This window comes from Callithrix jacchus, chromosome 7, assembly GCF_049354715.1.
Source record: "Callithrix jacchus isolate 240 chromosome 7, calJac240_pri, whole genome shotgun sequence".
Taxonomy (NCBI): domain Eukaryota; kingdom Metazoa; phylum Chordata; class Mammalia; order Primates; family Cebidae; genus Callithrix; species Callithrix jacchus.
The window spans coordinates 22820463-22840405 of NC_133508.1; the positions used below are offsets into that span (position 1 = coordinate 22820463).

General features: G+C 40.3%; 2 protein-coding genes across 7 annotated transcripts; both read left to right on the forward strand.

Annotated features, from left to right (window-relative positions):
* Positions 1-3950: 3950 nt before the first annotated feature.
* On the forward strand, positions 3951-7878 carry COMMD3 (COMM domain containing 3). 2 transcript variants are annotated; one of them, XM_009000033.5, is made up of 8 exons: positions 3951-4119; positions 5444-5555; positions 5658-5721; positions 5821-5855; positions 6205-6265; positions 6358-6414; positions 6523-6582; positions 7508-7878. In XM_009000033.5, the coding sequence occupies exons 1-8, from the start codon at positions 3981-3983 to the stop codon at positions 7565-7567; spliced, it is 588 nt and encodes a 195-aa protein (XP_008998281.3). In that variant the 5' UTR covers positions 3951-3980; the 3' UTR covers positions 7568-7878. The 2 variants fall into 2 exon arrangements, with proteins under 2 accessions (XP_008998281.3, XP_035162827.1); XM_035306936.3 differs by lacking the exons at positions 6205-6265; positions 6358-6414.
* Positions 7879-8993: 1115 nt separating this feature from the next.
* BMI1 (BMI1 proto-oncogene, polycomb ring finger) lies at positions 8994-19024 on the forward strand. Of its 5 annotated transcripts, none has more exons than XM_035306931.3 (10): positions 8994-9273; positions 14007-14137; positions 14451-14547; positions 15162-15217; positions 15312-15362; positions 15522-15630; positions 15706-15751; positions 16171-16269; positions 16618-16698; positions 16783-19024. In XM_035306931.3, the coding sequence occupies exons 2-10, from the start codon at positions 14026-14028 to the stop codon at positions 17110-17112; spliced, it is 981 nt and encodes a 326-aa protein (XP_035162822.1). In that variant the 5' UTR covers positions 8994-9273; positions 14007-14025; the 3' UTR covers positions 17113-19024. The 5 variants fall into 5 exon arrangements, with proteins under 5 accessions (XP_035162822.1, XP_035162826.1, XP_035162823.1 ...); XM_035306935.3 differs by lacking the exon at positions 8994-9273 and adding an exon at positions 9489-9748; XM_035306932.3 differs by lacking the exon at positions 8994-9273 and adding an exon at positions 13211-13659.
* Positions 19025-19943: the final 919 nt, after the last annotated feature.

The following is a 19943-nucleotide window of genomic DNA, read 5'->3' on the forward strand; positions in this document are numbered from 1 at the left end:
AAACAAAATTATGCTTTTCTAATTTCAGGAAATGTGAGATTTTATATGATAAACTCAGTGTCTTAGTAGCATGATAATTGACCTTTTAAAACTTAGATTTAAAATATTTTTCTTATATTTTGAAGTTTTATGTTTTATATTTCCAAAATACAACTTATGAAAATGAAAATTTTTAAATGGTACTGGCCAGGCATGGTGGCTCACATCTATAATCTCAGCACTTTGGGAGGCTGAGGTGAGCGGATCACCTGAGGTCAGGAAATCAAGAGAAGCCTGACCAACATGGTAAAACCCTGTCTTTACTAAATAAATAAATAAATAAATAAATAAATAAAATGATACGAAGTGATGACAATATTAAATAGAAATTGTACCATTTACTATTTAATATGAATGTATTCAATAAAGTTTTAGGGGAAAAATCCAAAACACTTGTGCAAAACCATGAGGATAAATTATCTAAGTGTTTTAGAGAACACTGTAGCATTAATTTTAATCCCTGTGGTTCCAGTTTATTTAATGTAATTAGCATTTCATTTTCCCTCACATATTAAGGCACTAACTACATAGAAAAAAGGTTATATTTGTCCATATCAATTATTGCAGCAATGACTGTTTGGAAATAATTATGGATTGGATTACATGTTTAAATTGTAAATAAAAGCTTTGCTGTCCCCCCTGAATACTCGATTTGGTGTTTGACAGTGTAGGTCATGTAAGATGCAATTGAGACCACTGAACTCTGTGATCACGAATGTACAAAAACTTGACATTCAAATTCCAAGTCACAATCTATGCATTGTCAAGTTATTTAATACAAGAACGTATATAGGTTTTATAAACTTCGCTGAAATAGTTTTTGACCTATACTCTCAAATGTCATCTATAACTCAGTTAAATATTCCTTCTAACTGTCCATTTGTGGTTAAAATAGCTTTAAAACAGTAAAGTCTATTTTCATTAAAAAATATCTCAAAGTTTAAAGGAACCAACAAAGAATTGGTATTAGGGGACGCAGGGAGAATGGTTTCTTATTTATAGGTAGTTTTAAATGTGTTTTAAACTTTCTTCTCTGTAGAATATGAACAGGCAGGGATAAAGTAGATCCCCACTAGAATATATAATAAAAATATGTCAGTTAAAACTAGTCTTTGTCTCGATGGCATTTAAACTTATTAAAAATTTTTTTCTCCCCATGGAGTTCCATAACTTCTTCAATCTAAAGGAATACCTTCCTTCAGTGTTCTTTGCACAAAAGCAAAAGTACTTACACAATCTAAAAAATTATATTTTAATTCATAACACTAGCAAACGCAGCAATGAGGCCTGTGGGAAAAGATGACCACATAGATCCTGTAAATGCCCTAGCCTGTTTAATTGTAAATCACAATAAAGGGGCCAATATTAAGTTGGTTTCTAAAAAAATTAACCAGTTCAAAGGATATAACGTGTTTGAAATTCTAAAACTTTGTTTAAAAAGATACCTTCTAGTTTTTTGATTTCTTGATTCTCAAAAAGAAAAATAAATTTATCAGCATTGTCTACCTAATATTTACAGTTTAGAAGGCAAGATATATTATTAATGTGAAGATGGCTGCATCTCTATTTTGTTTTCAGCTGTTTTCAACTGTTCTTTTAAAGGGCTTTTTGGGGCCAAATTTAGTTTATTGGCTTTGAGCCTGCAGAATTTTTTAAAGTTCAGTGAAAGTTCCAATGCTGTTTTCAATGAGTAAAACACGATTTTAAACAGTATTTTTCATACTTTCATAATATGTTCATATGTAGTTTTTCTAATATAAAATGTATTGATTTTTATAGCTGCAACCAAGAGCTTACATCTGGGTAGTCATGCCTTTTAATGATCATAATTCCATGTATTTCAATGGCTTGTCGAAGACACATGTTTGAAACACTCAATCCTGTGCCTCCTTCAAAGGAAGTTGAAATAAATATACCTGTAGTAGGAAATTCAGTTTTTCTAGCATTAGAAAACATTATGGTGAAAATTTTTGTGTGGGCTTAAAATGTGCCCATCATTTAGACCTAACAAATGAATATATTTAGGCCTAAGAGGATAAAACATCCTAAGAGAAAGTACTCATACATGGGCAACAGAGTAACAAGACAGCTAATATGGAAACAATCTTTGTGAATTTCCTAACTTTTAATAAAACACAAATTCACTACCACTTGTGTTTTTTCTTTTAAAAAAATATTTTAAAATCTAAGTTCATGAGTAATACTTTCTTTTTTGATACTAAATTGTGATTAGAGTTATCAACTCAAATTCTATCGGAGCATTAATAATCATTCTACTTCATATTGGGGAATACAGTAATAAAAAATATTAATAATCAATGTTACACTAGGTCAAAAAATACACGTGTAGTAAACATAAGCTTGGGTGTTAATATTGTTGAATATTTACACAACTCTGTCCTGGCTATTCTCTATGTAATCAGATATAATAAAGTTTTTCAACTGACATTCTACTGATGAGAAACAATTCAGGAAGAAGATGAGCGATGGGAAGAAAAGATGAACATGATTAATAGACGTCTGTTTCATAAAGACTCTAGGGAGACTTTTAAATCCTTCACTGCTGCTATATTCTAACTGAGTGAAGAGCCATGAAGAGCCACTGCACGTGCCTTTCAAAGCTTTCAAAGGAGGGCTGAGTAGAGTTACTCAATCTGTTACTGATGCTGTTATTCCATTCGCATCCTGTTGTGAAATGAGGTACTCCATATGTATTGGTGCCAAGTTAAATGTCGACTATATCCAACAAAAAATTTTAAAATAGACATCTAAGTTAGACAAAGAAAAGAAGGTTTCAAGTTGAGTCTAATGGTGCAAATAATTGCTCCTTAAGACTAAAACATCTTTCTTGTTCCGCATCCCTTCTCTCCACCCTTCAAGAACTTGCATTTATCTTTTCAAGTTCTTTTGATTAAAAATGCCTTGTTTTTTTTAATAATCATTCTTGTTCTCTCAACCAACTTCGTAGAACTAGAGATGAAGTTAAACTTTATACAGTATTTGAATCTTTAAAGGTATGAGCATCCTAAACAGTAATTCACTTCTAATGAAGATCTTGCCATTCGTAACTGTACTTTACTAAGAAACATATTTATGCAGAATCTGTAGAGCAACTAAAACTGGACCCATAGATGTAGCGAGTAGAGTAGCAAGAAATGTGTAGGGCAGTTGACATTTATTTGCAGCGGCATATAAAAGTGTTAATAATCTTGTCAAATCTGCTCATGAATAATTTGCTAATCTGATTGCTGGAGTGCAGTGCATACACGAACTCTATGTATGTGTGCCTGTGTACACACTCCCCATGCAGGAAGGAATCTACTGCCGTATGCCAGAAATAACAAAGTAAAAATAAGCAAGAATCATATAATTAGACGTCTTACAGTCTCACAAAAGGGCAGGGCTGCGAGGTTAACCCTGTGAGTTAAAACACACACACGCACACACACACACACATCCCTGTTGCCTGAGATCACAGCTCCCCGTAGGATTCGCACAGAGCGAGGAGCGGGGAGGGCGCCGTTTGCGAGAGGAGGGGGCCGGGATCGGACACCGTCCTCCGCCTTCCCGGGGTCTCTCAGGGAACCGAACTGGTGACCATCCGAAGTGGGCGCCAAGCCGAGGAGAAAGCGCTGAGCGCGTACACAAAACGCCCAGGGCGGCCCTTCTCGCCGAGGCCTGGAGGCTCCGGCGGCCTACGCTGGACAAGATAGGGCTGGACGGAAGCGGTAGCAGGCGACGGACGGCTGCTGGGGGCGCGGGCTCGAAGGCGAGCGGAGAGACCCCCGCCCGGGAGGCCCCGCAGCCCGCCCCGCCACCAGCCGCCAGCCGCCCGCCGCCGGCCGCCAGCCGCTCCGAGCCGCGTGAGCGCGCGAGCGCATCAGCTGAGCGCGCGGCGCGTGTCACGTGGTGCGCGTGTCGAAGGTCACGGCGCGCTCACAATGGAGCTCTCGGAGTCTGTGCAGAAAGGCTTCCAGATGCTGGCGGATCCCGGCTCCTTCGACTCGAACGCCTTCACGCTTCTCCTCCGGGCAGCTTTCCAGAGCCTGCTGGACGCCCAGGCGGACGAGGCCGTGTTAGGTAAGCGGCTCAGCTCGGCTCGGAGCTGTATCCACCGGGGTGGAGGGGCGCTCGGAGAAGAGAAACCGGCGGAGCGAGAAGGGGAAAGCCCCGGGAAGAGGAAGTCTCCGGGCTTTGCCCTTCGCTCCGGACGGAGTGTGGGGGACGTGGCTCTGCCAGGACTAGGAGCAGACCCTGAGCATTGTTTTGGCCCCACTTGGCACCTATATAGAGCCAACTCCACGTTCCTGGCCCGGTTTCCCTCCAGTCTCTTTGTTCTTTTGTAAAGCCCGTGTCGAAGTCTTGTTTGTGGCCTAAACATCTAAGGTGTTTAGCCTTGTCTGAAGCTGCGGCTGTTTTGACACTTGGACTTCATCTGGGGAGCTCCCTGAAATTCAGGCTTCCAGGGGTTAGGCTGGCAAAGGTTTTAAAAGGGTCTGTTTCCGAAGTAATTACTAGGTCAGATAGTGTTGACATTTTCCAACTTGGAGCATACCTCAAGTTGCTGTGATCACTCCAGTACTCTAGTTCAGGATGTTTTACACAAGTACTCTGCCTAGAACCTTAAACTATGAAGCACAATGCTTTGTTCCATCCTTGTTACACGGATGCAAGTGTCTTTTAAGCGATCCTGTCAGTGATTGCGGAGTGCAGTGTCAGTGTGAATTGCGGGCATATTTTAAGACAGATCGCTTTAGATAATTTTCTTAAATATAAATATCCCAACAATTCAATTTTTCGGTTTTTTTTTTTCTGTAGTTTCATGAACTAAACACTTGTACAAAAAGTATGAAAGTGGAAGTTCTTCAAACGAAAATAGTAACCACCACCTGGGTTAATCTCAAAAAAAAGGATGACTGTCAAACCCTGAAAGTACTAATATAATTTTGAAATTTGTATTTTGTGTTCTGAACTCATACCCTACCTTCTGCCCCTTTGATATAATATTGTTCATGGAACCAATTACCTTAATCATTTTTAGGATGAAAGTTTATTCTAAAGTTGACACCATGTAAAATATTTATCTTGTTTTTCCTTTGAATTTACTCCAGTGTTAGAATGACCATTGCATTGTTATATTTTCTTTCGGGGCTATATTTTTAATGGTAAAAATATTAAGGCAAAATAAGTTAATTGAAACCAGTAATAGAGTTCTTGATGTGTTCTCTTTATTGTTTTTCATTTGACCTTGGCTCATCTCATTTACTTATAATTAACAGTCTTTATAGTTGAATTTTTAAAAATCTTGTTAAGAGGGTTTTTAAACCCAAATTAAAATATCCTTTTTAGGAACATGACTATAAAGAATTTATCACAGGCATCACTGGAGGTTAATTTATTTTAGATCATCCAGACTTGAAACACATCGACCCAGTGGTTTTAAAACATTGTCATGCAGCAGCTGCAACTTACATACTAGAGGCAGGAAAGCACCGAGCTGACAAGTCAACTCTAAGGTACAGGATTTATTTAAATATCCATTTATTTTCAAATATTACCTTTATGATTTCAATTTCAGTTTTAAAAATGGAGACAGAACTTTGGCTTTTTTCTTCTAGCACTTATCTAGAAGATTGTAAATTTGACAGAGAGCGAATAGAACAGTTTTGCACGGAATATCAGGTTACTTACTTTAAAAATTTAAATTAACAGTTACTATTTTTCTTTTACTCTGTTTGTAAAGATGTTTTCTTTCTTTCTTTCTTTCTTTTTCCTCTCCAGAATAATAAGAATTCCCTAGAAACCCTACTGGGAAGGTAGGTACTGTATAAGGTGTCAAGCTGAGGCACTTTTCACTTGCAGGTATGAATGGAGAGTGCTGGTGTGAAACAAGATCTTTGGGATCTTAACCCAAAGAAAAGGAGCCAAAGGGCACGTCAAACAATTGAAGTTAAGCTAATGTTTTCAAAGATAAAGTTTACTGAGATGATTTTCAAATGCTCTTTTAGCATTTAGAATTTAAAAATAAAAGTTTAACAATGGTTTAAATTCAGAATGGATTAAAATGGAGTTGGGGTGGAAGGTAGACACCATTCTTAGGAAATATAAATAACTGAAAAGATCTTCTGTAGAGACTATGTATGTAGTTATCATTGCATCTTTCAGTATAGGCAGATCCCTCCCTCATATTACGGATGTTTCTTGGCGCTTGGAATATCAGATAAAGGTAAAGTTTAACAGACTTCTCTGGGGGGGGGATTTAGGGAACTTCTTGAAAAATAGAGTTAAAGGCTGTTACATATATGTGTGTTCTTTTAGACCAATCAACTTCATAAGATGTACAGACCTGCATATTTGGTGACCTTAAATGTACAGGTATTTATAGATAAGTCTTACCCAAAAATGAAATGTGTAATAAAATTTAAAATATCATTGATTTAAATAAACAGTGTTTTTTGTTGTGTGTTCTTTTTCCTGCCCTAGAACACTGATTCCCAATCCTATCCAGAGATTAGTTTTAGTTGCAGCATGGAACAATTACAGGTACAGTATTAGGATCTATAAATATGCCTAAATTTATAGATATATATGTTGGCTTCAGAGTTATGCTCTTGGAAAGTTCAAAAGAAAAGTAATCTAATCATTTGCCAGCAGATAATGAAGGTTGGTTAAGCAGTTAATGGGAAAGGGGCAGCAAAATAGTATTTTCACATAGGTTTCACTGTTGAAATTAAGATGTTATTAATAGAGAATTGGTCCATCTTTGCTGTTCTTGCTGATTAAAATAAACTTCTGAAGTGTAGCATTTAGTGTAAATTTCTTGTCTTCTGATGAGTTTGATCAAATAAGATAAAGCAAAATTAAGAGCATGGCTTTGAAAATGTCTGCTTTCAGAAATTGAATTAAACTGTCAAAACTGGATTTTGAAACTGGTTTTTAATGACTTTTTATAAAGGGGGAAGTATAACATTCTAAAACAGTTTATATTGCCTATTTAAGACTGGGAAATTCAAAACTACATTGATTAATGGATATGACAACGAATTTATTTCTTAGCACTTAAAAAAATGAAGATCATTACCTGAAATTTAAGTGAAATTGAATTTTTCAAAGGCATCTCCTGAAGAGTCGTTTTAATGTAACTATGAATCAAACTTTAAACTTGCATTAAATGTGTATACAGCATAACCTTTGTTAGATAACTTGAGAAAATTTAGAGGTACCTGAGCTGTTAAGGATTCGGTTAGAAATTATGTTTGAATGTGAGGGCAAATAACCGATTTGAACATGAGATACTTCCGAGGAAATGCTTCTTTTGACCGATAGTTGTCAAAGGTTACAATCTTGTTGAATTTTAAACTTGTTTGGAAGGGGTGTCCTGACTTTTTTTTTTCCTTGCAACTTTCTTGAACGTGGATGCTTCTATTTTTTTATCCTAAAAACGTGGTATTCTATACACGTCTTCTAGGACTTGGTGGGGAAGCTTAAAGATGCTTCGAAAAGCCTGGAAAGAGCAACTCAGTTGTAACTTGGGGAAGTTAACGATCCGCCCGAGTTCAGAGGAAAACCAGAGACGCCTTTCCTACTGCCGAACCACCGTTTATGCGAGCTGGATGTCCTTTTCAGTAGAAAAGAATTTTCCTTTTGAATTTATGCCATTCATCAATTTTGACACTTTTTAAAAACACGTGTGAAAAGGTTAAGAGGGAAAAATACTGCCTAAGTATTTGAATCATATTTAGTCCTAACTGTCCATTTATCCTATTTTGGTCTTTTTCATGTCTTCTAAAAGGAAGTAGACAGTATTACACCCTGAATAAATAAGGTGTTTTCCACAAACAGTGATGATATTTTGTTTGCATCTGAGTTCGTGTGTTATTACTTTGTGTGAAGAGCTAGATACAGTAGTGTTAACTTTTAACGATCGCCTTTTCTAAGGATTAAAGTTAAAACACGGAGGAAAGGATGCGATCGCAGATCCCCGCTTCGGGACTCCGGGTGCGGGCGGCGCCCCAGCCCGGCCCGTTACCTGCGCCCGAGGTCTCGCCCGCAGCCCGACCCTCGGCCGCCCGGTCCCGGCCCTGCGCGGAGCCCCTGCCCGGAGCCAGCCGCCGCCCGCGCGCGCCCCGCCTCGGCCGCCGGCTGGCGGGGAAGGGGCTGGCGCGGCCGCGGGCTGGCGGGCGGGCGCTGTTGTTTCCGCGAGCCCAACTCGGGCACAGGTTCCCCGCCGCGGCGCCCGAGCCTGGGCCGCAGCCCGCGGGGCCGGCTGGGGGCGGTGGCAGAGGGACGTGTGCGCCGCGGGAAGAGGCGGGCGGCCCGGAGAAAGAAAGAACGGGGGGCGGGGTGGGCTGCGCGGCGTGCGGGGCCGGAGTGGCGGCGGCGCGTGTGGCGCTGTGGAGAAATGTCTCCGCCGCCGCGGCGCGGGGCGAGGGAGGGGGCCTGGCGCGCGGCGCGGAGAGGAGGGGGCGGCCACGGGCCTGACTACACCGACACTAATTCCCAGGCCGCCCTTAAGGAATGAGGGGAGCACGTGACCCGCTGGGGGGGCGGCGGGCGGAGGGGGCGGGCGGACTCCGAGCCATTTTGGAGCCGGTGTCAGTTTCCACTCTGCCTTCAGCAGTGCATTTTTTTCCACCCTCCCCTCCCCCTCCTCGCCCTCCTCCCCTCCCCCCGCTCGCACGCACACACACGGCGCCCCCCGCCCGCCCGCCTCCCCCACAGCAACTATGAAATAATCGTAGTATGAGAGGCAGAGATCGGGGCGAGACAATGGGGATGTGGGCGCGGGAGCCCCGCTCCGGCTTAGCAGCACCTCCCAGCCCCGCAGAATAAAACCGATCGCGCCCCCTCCGCGCGCTCCCTCCCCCGAGTGCCGAGCGGGAGGAGGCGGCGGCGGCCGAGGAGGAGGAGGAGGAGGAGGAGGAGGAGGAGGAGGAGGAGGAGGAGGAGGCCCCAGAGGAGGAGGCGTTGGAGGCCAAGGCGGAGGCGGAGGAGGAGGCCGAGGTGCCGAAGGAGGCCGAGGCGCCGGAGCAGGAGGAGGCCGGCCGGAGGCGGCATGAGGCGAGCGCGGCGGCCGCGGCTGCTCGGGGCCGCGCTGGTTGCCCATTGACAGCAGCGTCTGCAGCTCGCTTCAAGATGGCCGCTTGGCTCGCATTCATTTTCTGCTGAACGACTTTTAACTTTCATTGTCTTTTCCGCCCGCTTCGATCGCCTCGCACCGGCTGCTCTTTCCGGGTACGTAGGAGGCGAGGCGCCCCCGGGACGGGGCTGGGGGCTGGCGGGGGCCGCGCGGGGCTCGGGGTGGCCGCGGGTGGAAGAGGAGCCCCCCCCCGCGCCCCGGCCGCGCTGCCTGGAGGGCGCTGACAGCGTGGGCGCCCGGCCCCGCGCCCCGCGCTGCCCGCCCCGCGCCCGCCGGTCCCGCGCGTCGCCCGCCCCGCGCCCGCGAGCGCGCGCCCGCCGCCGCCCGCCGACTCCCGCGGCGCCGGGACCGACCCGCAGCCCGCGCCGCGCCGCCGCCGCCAGCAGGGCTCGGCGCCGCTCCAGCCGCCGCCGCCCGCTCAGCCCCGGCGCGCCGCGCGCGGCCCCACGTTTTAGTTCCCCGCTCCCCCGGGCGCCCCTCCGTACCCTCGCGACGCACATGGCCCCCGAGAGGAGCACTAGTATTTCCAGCCTCGGCGGCTCTCCGGGCCGCAGCGCCCTTTGTTGAGAGGTAGATTTGGATGGAACGGGTACGGGTTCCTGAAATCGGGAGCTGCTTGGGTCAAGTGGCTTCCCTCGTCTTCCGAAGAAAGGGCTCTGGAGGGGCTCCAGCAGCCAGAGAACGCCCCCATTTTATAGGGACGGGTTGCGTGGGGGGCGGCCATCCCTCCAAGTTGGGTGTTAGGCTGGAGAGATCCCCGACAAAAATGTTATTAACTTAAGTTGGGGGGACACTTCTGTGAGATTGGATGGCTGGTAAGATGGCGGTTTCCAGTTGTTTCCAAGGTCTCCTGCATTTGTGTTTAAAATGCTAAAGTTTTCAAGGTGGTGTGTGTTGGGAGTTTTGGATAAGTGCTCCAAACATCACTTGGAAGGTGATCCCTGGGAAGTGGATATTTCAAATTTGGAGCTTTTTGTGGAGTAAAGATGGTGACTGGACGTTAGCCTTGCTGGAGGCTTCCTTTCTCTCTACTTCTTTTTCTTTTTTCCCCCTTTTGGAAACTGCAGCTTTTCTCTCAACTTCTACTAAGGATGCACTCAGCCTCATGACTCCAGTCTACTTACATTTTATAGGTTTTGCTAAATGTCAGCATAGGTCGTTTGGCAAAGGGCTACTTTAGAAGGGAGCACTGAAAAGTTGATTGCATATGTTTACGCAGTCACTTGGGCTTGACAGCGATATAGAATGATCGTTTTCCCAGAGATTTACAGTTAATAATTGGAAGTAAACAAGTAGAGAGACTTTGATCATTCTCAATTGCAATAAAAGGATTTAGTGGGCTTAGTGGTCACGGTTCAATATATGAAAGAGAAGCAAGTAGTAACCCCTTCCCTTATAAAGTGGGCAAAATTCCGAGCTTATTTATCTAAATGCAAGTGAAGGTTGGTGATGTGTACAACCTCATGAGTAGTTCAACCTATGTTTTATAGGAACCTTAATTCCCAAGTTCTGGAAACACATTATAAGCTACACTAAAGACTTGATACTTAAGGATGCAAATTATTGACAGTATATACCAAGTTGTGAGACTCTATATATTAACATTTTGAGTTTTAGGTAGAGGGATCAGAAATCCCTGGGATTGATTTTATAAGCAAAATTATAGTTTTTTTAGACTTCAGTTCATCCTATACATCTCCCCCAAGTGTAGTCAGAAGTGTTTGAAATAGCTTAACTTGTGTAAATCATATGCCTAGTAAAGGTATTTTTAAAGCTATATACAAGTCACCGTGTGTGCATGTATACACATAAAGCTTTTGTAAGAAAATTAAGCATTTAATTGTATATGGTAAATCCATTCATTACTCTATCACTAAGTTCTTGGATGTATGTTAAGTGTGCAAATAGGCAAATTTCTCCCCAGGAGTCAAATTAACCCCAACTTTACCCATACTTATATTGGGCTGTGAGCCACAACTGGGGTTATGGAGTTCATTTGCATTTCTTAGATTGCAGTAGGCAAGCTGATGGTTAACCTAAGAACTTGCTTCTGTTTTCCTTCACTTTTACATGCCTGGTGTTAGGCCTTCACCTAAAAACTGACAGCCCCAACTGAGTATGTTACAATGGCAAGTTCTAACTGTTGATTATTTTTACCATTATATGTTTGGTGCATTTTTGCTTGCTTAACTGGCAGTTTCCGGGTTGGAACCTGGAAGGTTTTCACTTCTAGTGTGGAAGAGATTGTTTCTCAAATCTTAACAAGCACGTCAAACACTTTGGAAGTCTTCATTAGGTTGCCACTACTTTCAAATGGCTTAAATAACTGATTTTTATATAAGTAACAAAGTAATATTTATTAGCATTATAAATGGTGGGAGGACTGTGGCCAAATTCTTCTGAACTGAGGTAGAGTAGTTGGGTGAATTAAGATTTGGATTTGAAAGAGTTTTGGTCAAGTACATGTGACTTAAATGCTCAAATCCAACCAGTAGATAACCCTCCACTGAGGTTTGATTGTTCTCCATGTTAGTATTTCTGTTTATGTGGTGTTGGTTTTCTGCAAGGTAGAGGAGAAATAAAGGGAGCTATTTTTATTGGCACCTCTTCATGAACTTCACGATCAGTGGTTTTTTAGTGCAGTATGTTTTCACAGGCAAACAGTAGTATCACCTTGCTATCTTTCTAGGAAAGATCCTCTGATTTCACTAGGAGAATTTTCCTTAAGCACCAACAAGGCTGTTCTTTAATTTACCAAGTACAGCTGGATTTAAATATTGCTACTCTTTAGGGACATAGCTCTATCTACAACTCCTCTATGACCCCACTTAGATTTATGTTTACATGTTGACAGTATTCTTCTAAACAAGTAGCCCAAAGATAACTGAGGAGTCACACAAGAAGTTTTCTGGTTGAGGTTGTCCGTTGTCACTGTGGTCACTTTTATAAGAGGCTTTGTTTTGTTTTTTTACCATTTTCTAGAAGTCAGCTCTTAATTTCAGCCATTAAGATGTGTTGATTGGTGTTTCCCTTTACTGCACTAATATACCTTAGGAATTAAAACCGCAGGTACATCTTACGGCAAGTTTCAAAAGTTCCTGGATTTCCATTCAAGGAAGCTTTGAGAATGTACTTCAGTGAAGTGTGGAAGCATAGTCTTATATCAGGTTCTGAAATAAATGAAGGAGGGGCGTTGAAGTTTATTTTATAAGAATGCTACACGAAGTAATTGACTTCCCTGAATGTCGGCTGGTGTATTGTTGCTGACAGTTCCCCATTGTGACTTTCCTATAACATAGGTATCTGTTGAGAATATCATTTCATCGTATGGGGGGGGTTTATGAAACTTAGACTGAGAAATGACATTTGTTTTTCTCTCCTATCGCTGCTCTGGGTTGACAAGGTGTTGATTTAGCCTTGGGAATGGGCTGGTCATATGGTTCTTTATATATTGTCATTATCATACCGATTAAAGTAGTTTTTATTGCCCCCAGCATAGTTTGTTCAGATAAAACACTGGGCTTTGCCCCACTCCTCCTCTAGTAAAACAGATTTTAGTTTTCAGCCTTTCCAAAACTTTGTATCACTCATTTGATCTACAGGAGAGCGTCACATTAGAGAAGGAAGTTTCAAAGAGGTTCGGTTCAATAAACATCTCTGCAGTTTGAGCCCTTACGGTTTCGGGCTCAGTGCACAGTTGGCATTCTCGAAAGATCCCCTCGTGAAATTTCTGACCGAGTGATTGCAGAGAGGACAGACCGAGAAAGTCGAGATCTGAAAGCAGTTCTACGCACCGAGTCGACGTGGAAAGAGGCCCCCGAAGTGTCCGAAATGGCCGGGAGTGCGGTTTGCATTTTCCCTTCGTGGGCGCTGCCGCAGGCTCCGGGGTCCCCGGCGCCCGGGACCCGGGTCCCCAGTCCCCGCTCCCCAGCGCCGTGGCCTCGTGGGTCCGCCCCGCCCCCCCCACCGGCGTCGCCGCACCCACCCCGCCCCCGCGCCGGCCCCGCCCCCGCGGCGCGCCGCCCCGCCTCCGCCCGTCGCCCGCCGACCCGCCGCCCCGCACGCCTGCCGAGGCTCGGGGCTCGGGCCGGGCTCCGCGCGGAGTTGCAGCGGTGGCCGGATGCCAAGTGTAAGTGTAAGTTGCTATGGAAACCCCGACCGAGGCGAGTTCCGAATCCGGAGCGAGACGGAGCCCCGGGCGCCGCCGGATCCGCCCCTCGCATCCCGGCCCCCGGGCGTCCGCCCCGCTCAGGCCCCGGCCCAGGCCGACTCGAGGTGCTCCTGCGGCCCCGGCACCCGTCTCCGGAAATGCCAGGGATGCAGGGAGGGCAGAATTGTTTTCCCTGCGCGTCACGGAAAAACGTGCCAGGTTCAGCTTGCTGGAACCGTCTAAAACAACCGGAACCCTGGGATTTTCACTTGCAGATTCTTGAGGAAGTTTTGTGATAAATTTGGAGACCTGGAACAAGCCCTAGTGGTTGGTAAATATCCGCGGGGATTGTGTGGCGTCTGCAGCAGCCTTGGGGCTGCTGGGCTGGAGGACAAATGGAAGAAAGAGACCCGAATACGCTCAGCTCCCAGCCCCCATCTCAGATCTTTTCTTCTCCCTACAGGAATGATCCGAGAGACCAGAAGTAACGTTAGCTGGATCTTTTTTCATCATTTAGGTAGAACTGATTCGGATCTGATGAGTAAATTCCTTCTGTAGAAACGTTGGGACAGCCCAGCTGTACAGTGTTAAATTGAGTTTTATGAATTCAGAGTGTGTGATTACTAGATCTCCATTCTTGTTCTGTGAATTATAGCCATTATTTCTTGCGTCTTGCAGGATCTTTTATCAAGCAGAAATGCATCGAACGACCAGAATCAAGATCACTGAGCTAAATCCTCACCTGATGTGTGTGCTTTGTGGAGGGTACTTCATTGATGCCACAACCATAATAGAATGTCTACATTCCTGTAAGTCCTGAGCTTTAGCTCTTTTCTGTATAATGTGTATTTCACCTGAAATTTGAAAACTATTAACGATTCCTGCAGTCTGGGAATGTTGGTACAAAGTGGTGAAGTCATTTTCTTCTCTTGCATTTGACTTTTTGTTAACATATATGTTATGAAAGCATGCAAATGTATGTGTTCTCAGGGTATGAATTAGTTTAGTTGGAAATACTTTTCGGCATTTATCATCTTATTTCTACTAGTTCTTGGTTTCTGACACCAATGCTTTATCCACTAATTTCTAAACATAAAAAAACTTTACGTGTTCTACTTCTAGTCTGTAAAACGTGTATTGTTCGTTACCTGGAGACCAGCAAGTATTGTCCTATTTGTGATGTCCAAGTTCACAAAACCAGACCACTACTGAATATAAGGTAGGAAACTGTCTAAATTCCTTGTCTGTAATTGTTATTAGAGTTGTATAATTTACTGAAGGTTGTATAATATACTAAAGTTGTATAATTTACTCTTTATTTCTTAAATTTTCTCTTGAATACATACCTAATATGTATGCTTTGTAGAGGGTAGCTGTTTAATTTTTTGCCATATTAACGGTGACCAAGTTTAAAGTTTACTAGTATTCAAGTGATTTTCATATTTTTTTCTGTCTTTTAAAAATTGAGTTAGTTCACCTTTTTTGCATTCTTTACGGACTTCATAACAGGCAAGAATAAATATTTTAAAAGGCTTCCATTCTTTCCCCTTTATTCTCTATTCATATTAGCTAATTTAGTAACTTGAAAAGCACACTTCTTTTGACTGAGCAAATGTGAAGAATTTATTAGTGAATATAAAATATTTTTCTACTGATTTACAAAGTGCTATATACAGAAAACTGTTATTCTCATAGTTAATTTTTATGTTATCAATATAGACAGCATCACAATCAAGTAAAATACTATAGCACAAAAAACAAAGACTATAGAAACAGAACATTTTTAGTTCTTGCCATACTAATTCATCATTTTTCATTTTAATTCTTTTTCAGATCAGATAAAACTCTTCAAGATATCGTGTACAAATTAGTTCCAGGGCTTTTCAAAAGTGAGTAACTTGCTCAAAAATGAATTTAAAGAGATCATTCATAGATTTTTGTGTTAGGCCAAAAATGTTTATGTCTTTTTTTTCCCCCATTCAGATGAAATGAAGAGAAGAAGGGATTTTTATGCAGCTCATCCTTCTGCTGATGGTAAACTTTTTAGGGGAGGGAAGACATTTTTATTTGGCAGGGAGAGCTTATCTAGGAATTACAATGTATTAAAATTGACTTTACCATTTCTATTTTCCTATATATAAAATACAGTAGGCCTTCAATTTTTGAAAATTACATTTCACAATATCTTTATAGCTGCCAATGGCTCTAATGAAGATAGAGGAGAGGTTGCAGATGAAGATAAGAGAATTATAACTGATGATGAGATAATAAGCTTATCCATTGAATTCTTTGACCAGAACAGGTAAAATCTTTAGGCAATTTATTTTATGCTAATGTTTTATTAGATTATTTCACTAATTAATTTTCTGTTTTTCAGATTGGATCGAAAAGTAAACAAAGATAAAGAGAAATCTAAGGAGGAGGTATGTTTCATGTTACAAAAATATATAGAAGAAATGTTTGGATTCCAGATTTTATCAGGGATTGTGTTGTCCTTTAGAACATTCAGCTGTTAGAGACAAGAAAATGGTCAGGTTTAATGTTTAACAAAGGTCTACACATGATATTTAATAATTAGAATTTATTTTACATATGATTGTTTATCTTACAAAATAAGTAGTTTACATTTAATACTTGGATATGCTTGAAGTTTGCTTATTATATTAGGAATCTGTTCATTTAGTATTTATAATGATAGTAAACTCAAAGTATAGTTGAGAGGTTAGTCACCTCCAGTTATGTTTGATACTGCTAGCTTTTATCATATTCAGGTAATCAACTTGAAACTTTCTTCATATCTGAAAGTAGCTGAAAAAAATTACTTTTCTAAATGTACTTTTAGGTGAATGATAAAAGATATTTACGATGCCCAGCAGCAATGACTGTGATGCACTTAAGAAAGTTTCTCAGAAGTAAAATGGACATACCTAATACTTTCCAGGTATCTACTTTTATATTCTCCTTGCATTTTACATAGATTTTACAATTTTAATTACATTTTTCACTTTGGATTTTGAAACCAAAAAAGCAATAGAAAAAAAAAATTAAAGTTAGTGCTAAAGTTGAAATTTCTCTTAAAACATTTGGTATACATTCTCTTTTATGCTTTGAAAACGAATCCGTTAATCGCTAGAAGTATATTTTTCCTCATTTAAAGTTTCAAAAGGAGTCTTTCTTTGTTAAAATGTTTGGAGAATATGCTTTTTAAAGCACTTTTGGATTATATTTAAATGAAAAATGTAGATTTATTTTTGTTCTTTTGTTACTTAATAAAAATATTTTTCACTAGATTGATGTCATGTATGAGGAGGAACCGTTAAAGGATTATTATACACTAATGGATATTGCCTACATTTATACCTGGAGAAGGGTAAGTAGCTTATTTGTTGTTCAATTATGATGGTAAACTATATTTGAAAAATGAAGAGTAATTTGTTTCCTTTTAACTTTGTAGAATGGTCCACTTCCTTTGAAATACAGAGTTCGACCTACTTGTAAAAGAATGAAGATCAGTCACCAGAGAGATGGACTGACCAATGCTGGAGAACTGGAAAGTGACTCTGGGAGTGACAAGGCCAACAGCCCAGCAGGAGGTATTCCCTCCACCTCTTCTTGTTTGCCTAGCCCCAGTACTCCAGTGCAGTCTCCTCATCCACAGTTTCCTCACATTTCCAGTACTATGAATGGAACCAGCAACAGCCCCAGCGGTAACCACCAATCTTCTTTTGCCAGTAGACCTCGAAAATCATCAGTAAATGGGTCATCAGCAACTTCTTCTGGTTGATACCTGAGACTGTTAAGGAAAAAAAATTTTAAACCCCTGATTTATATAGATATCTTCATGCCATTACAGCTTTATAGATGCTCATACATGTGACTATCGTCCAATTTGCTTTCTTTTGTAGTGACATTAAATTTGGCTATAAAAGATGGACTACATGTGATACTCCTATGGACGTTAATTAAAAAGAAAGATTGTTGTTATAGAGAATTGGTTTCTTGGAAAGCAGGCAAGACTTTTTTCTCTGTTAGGAAACGTGGAAAATGGCTTTTGTAACCATTGTTTGGATTTGGAAATATTCTGCAGTGGACATAAGCACTGGGCCATAGTTTGTTAATCTCAACTAACGCCTACATTACATTCTCCTTGATTGTTCTTGTTATTATGCTGTTTTGTGAACCTGTAGAAAACAAGTGCTTTTTATCTTGAAATTCAACCAACGGAAAGAATATGCATAGAATAATGCATTCTATGTAGCCATGTCACTGTGAATAACGATTTCTTGCATATTTAGCCATTTTGATTCCTGTTTGATTTTTACTTCTCTGTTGCTACGCAAAACCGATCAAAGAAAAGTAAACTTCAGTTTTACAATCTGTATGCCTAAAAGCGGGTACTACCGTTTATTTTACTGACTTGTTTAAATGATTCGCTTTTGTAAGAATCAGATGGCATTATGCTTGTTGTACAATGCCATATTGGTATATGACATAACAGGAAACAGTATTGTATGATATATTTATAAATGCTATAAAGAAATATTGTGTTTCATGCATTCAGAAATGATTGTTAAAATTCTCCCAGTTGGTTCGACCTTTACAGATACCCATAACCTATGTTGAGCCTTGCTTACCAGCACAGAATATTTTTAATGTGGATATCTAATTCTAAATTCTAAATTCCATTAGAAGCAATTGGCTCATGTTTATAATACTGACTTTTCTCCAATAATACATGTTTCCTTAAAAAAATTGTTGCAGTAAAGAAAATCTTTTAATTGAGAAATATGGAAATAGTTTGTTAATTTTTCATTGGTTGTGATGGAATTAATGTATTTTTAAATGGCATATTGATCACTGTAATTCTAAAATCTTTAAAGCAGCAAATTGCTGGAAGAAGGCATTTTATCTAAAATTATTTTAATATGTGGTATAGCAGTAATTTCAAATTTAAGAGTTGCTTTTACAATTATCACTGGACTATGCCTTCTCCGCTTTGGAAATAGAAGCTATTTATTATGGGCTTCTACAGGTATTTTTACATAGAGCAAGCATGTTGAATTTAAAATATGAATAACCCGAACAATTTTTAGTTTTTTTGCTTTGGTCGAACTTGGTGTGTGTTCATCACCCGTCAGTTATTTGTAAGGGTGTTTATTCTATATGAATATTGTTTCATGTTTGTATGGGAAAATTGTAGCTAAACATTTCATTGTCCCCAGTCTGCAAAAGAAGCACAATTCTATTGCTTTGTCTTGCTTATAGTCATTAAATCATTACTTTTACATATATTGCTGTTACTTCTGCTTTCTTTATAGTAAAGGATGTTTTATGAAGTCACAAAATACATATATTTTTATTTTGACCTAAATTTGTACAGTCCCATTGTAAGTGTTGTTTCTAATTATAGATGTAAAATGAAATTTCATTTGTAATTGGAAAAAATCCAATAAAAAGGATATTCATTTAGAAAATAGCTAAGATCTTTAATAAAAAATTGATATGAAAAGCACAATGTGCTGAAGTGGAAACCCTATAGTGGATTACAACAGGTAAAAGTTAAAGAGAATACATTGCTGTCTTATAGTGATGTCACTAAGAAGTATGTGCTTTGTTGTAAAATTGCTTGAAAGCTCATTGAAAGATGTATCTGTTTACTTACAATCTTTGAAGTAAAAGTTACCAATGTTTGCCAATTTGGGTGAATTTAACTCATTTTCTAGGCTTAAGTTTTTCATGATGTTATTTAAGACAAAAGTTAATGAAGTGTCAAGTGATATTTTTACTTTGGATGATCATTTGTATAAAGAATGAAAAAATATTTTTTAAAGGCTAAAAACTTTAAATGCTAGTGGACTGTCATTTGACTTACATAAAACCAAGTTATAAGATCAACATGGAATTCAAACTTTACATCTCAACCTCTTTATTATGGATTTATTTTTGAAATTGCTTATTATCAGATACTGCAATTATGGCTTACTTGGCACTATTTAACCATATGTGAAAATGTTTTATTCAAAAAATGATTTTTTCCTCAATTAGAAAGTTGCATAAGCTTAAAAGTATATTTCAGCCAAAATTTTTCTATTAATAGAAGAGAAAGATTATAATGTTTCGTATTCTTCAATAAGCAGTTATTACAGTTTGACAAGATTAAAAACATTTGCTAAATTACCATATTAGAAAATTTCAACCTTATGAAAACCCATATCAAAAGCTCCTAACTTTGTAACTTTAGTAGTCAAAGCAGGGTACAGGAAAAGTCAGCTTTAAGTTTGATTTTTGCTTCTGAAAATATTCGAAAACACAAAGTTAGTGCTAACAGAATATTTCACAGAGAATGCCTAAATTGATTTTACAAATTTTTAACTTAGATGCAAAAAGAAAAATGAGGCTGTTTGCTGTGGTGTAAATAGTGATCTACCTTGCTTTACACATGCATACCACTTTACAAGTAGTTTATGCTTTTAAAATTGCCGGCCGTTAATTGCACTGCATTGGGTTGGGGAGGCGGGAAACCCTTTCAGTTTTCTTAACCTGCCAACCATATTGCTTCATTTCCATATCCATACGTGATAGTATTTGGACCTCTGGAGGTAAAATGCAACAGGC

Excerpts from the sequence above, each read along its gene's own strand:
- BMI1 (XM_035306931.3), top strand. The coding sequence starts at position 14,026 with ATGCATCGAACGACCAGAATCAAGATCACTGAGCTAAATCCTCACCTG. Across the intron at positions 14,548-15,161 it reads AGACCACTACTGAATATAAG|ATCAGATAAAACTCTTCAAG; the intron begins GTAGGAAACTGT and ends ATTCTTTTTCAG. Across the intron at positions 15,752-16,170 it reads AAGAGAAATCTAAGGAGGAG|GTGAATGATAAAAGATATTT; the intron begins GTATGTTTCATG and ends ATGTACTTTTAG.
- COMMD3 (XM_035306936.3), top strand. The coding sequence starts at position 3,981 with ATGGAGCTCTCGGAGTCTGTGCAGAAAGGCTTCCAGATGCTGGCGGAT. Across the intron at positions 4,120-5,443 it reads GGCGGACGAGGCCGTGTTAG|ATCATCCAGACTTGAAACAC; the intron begins GTAAGCGGCTCA and ends AATTTATTTTAG. Across the intron at positions 5,856-6,522 it reads CTAGAAACCCTACTGGGAAG|AACACTGATTCCCAATCCTA; the intron begins GTAGGTACTGTA and ends TTCCTGCCCTAG.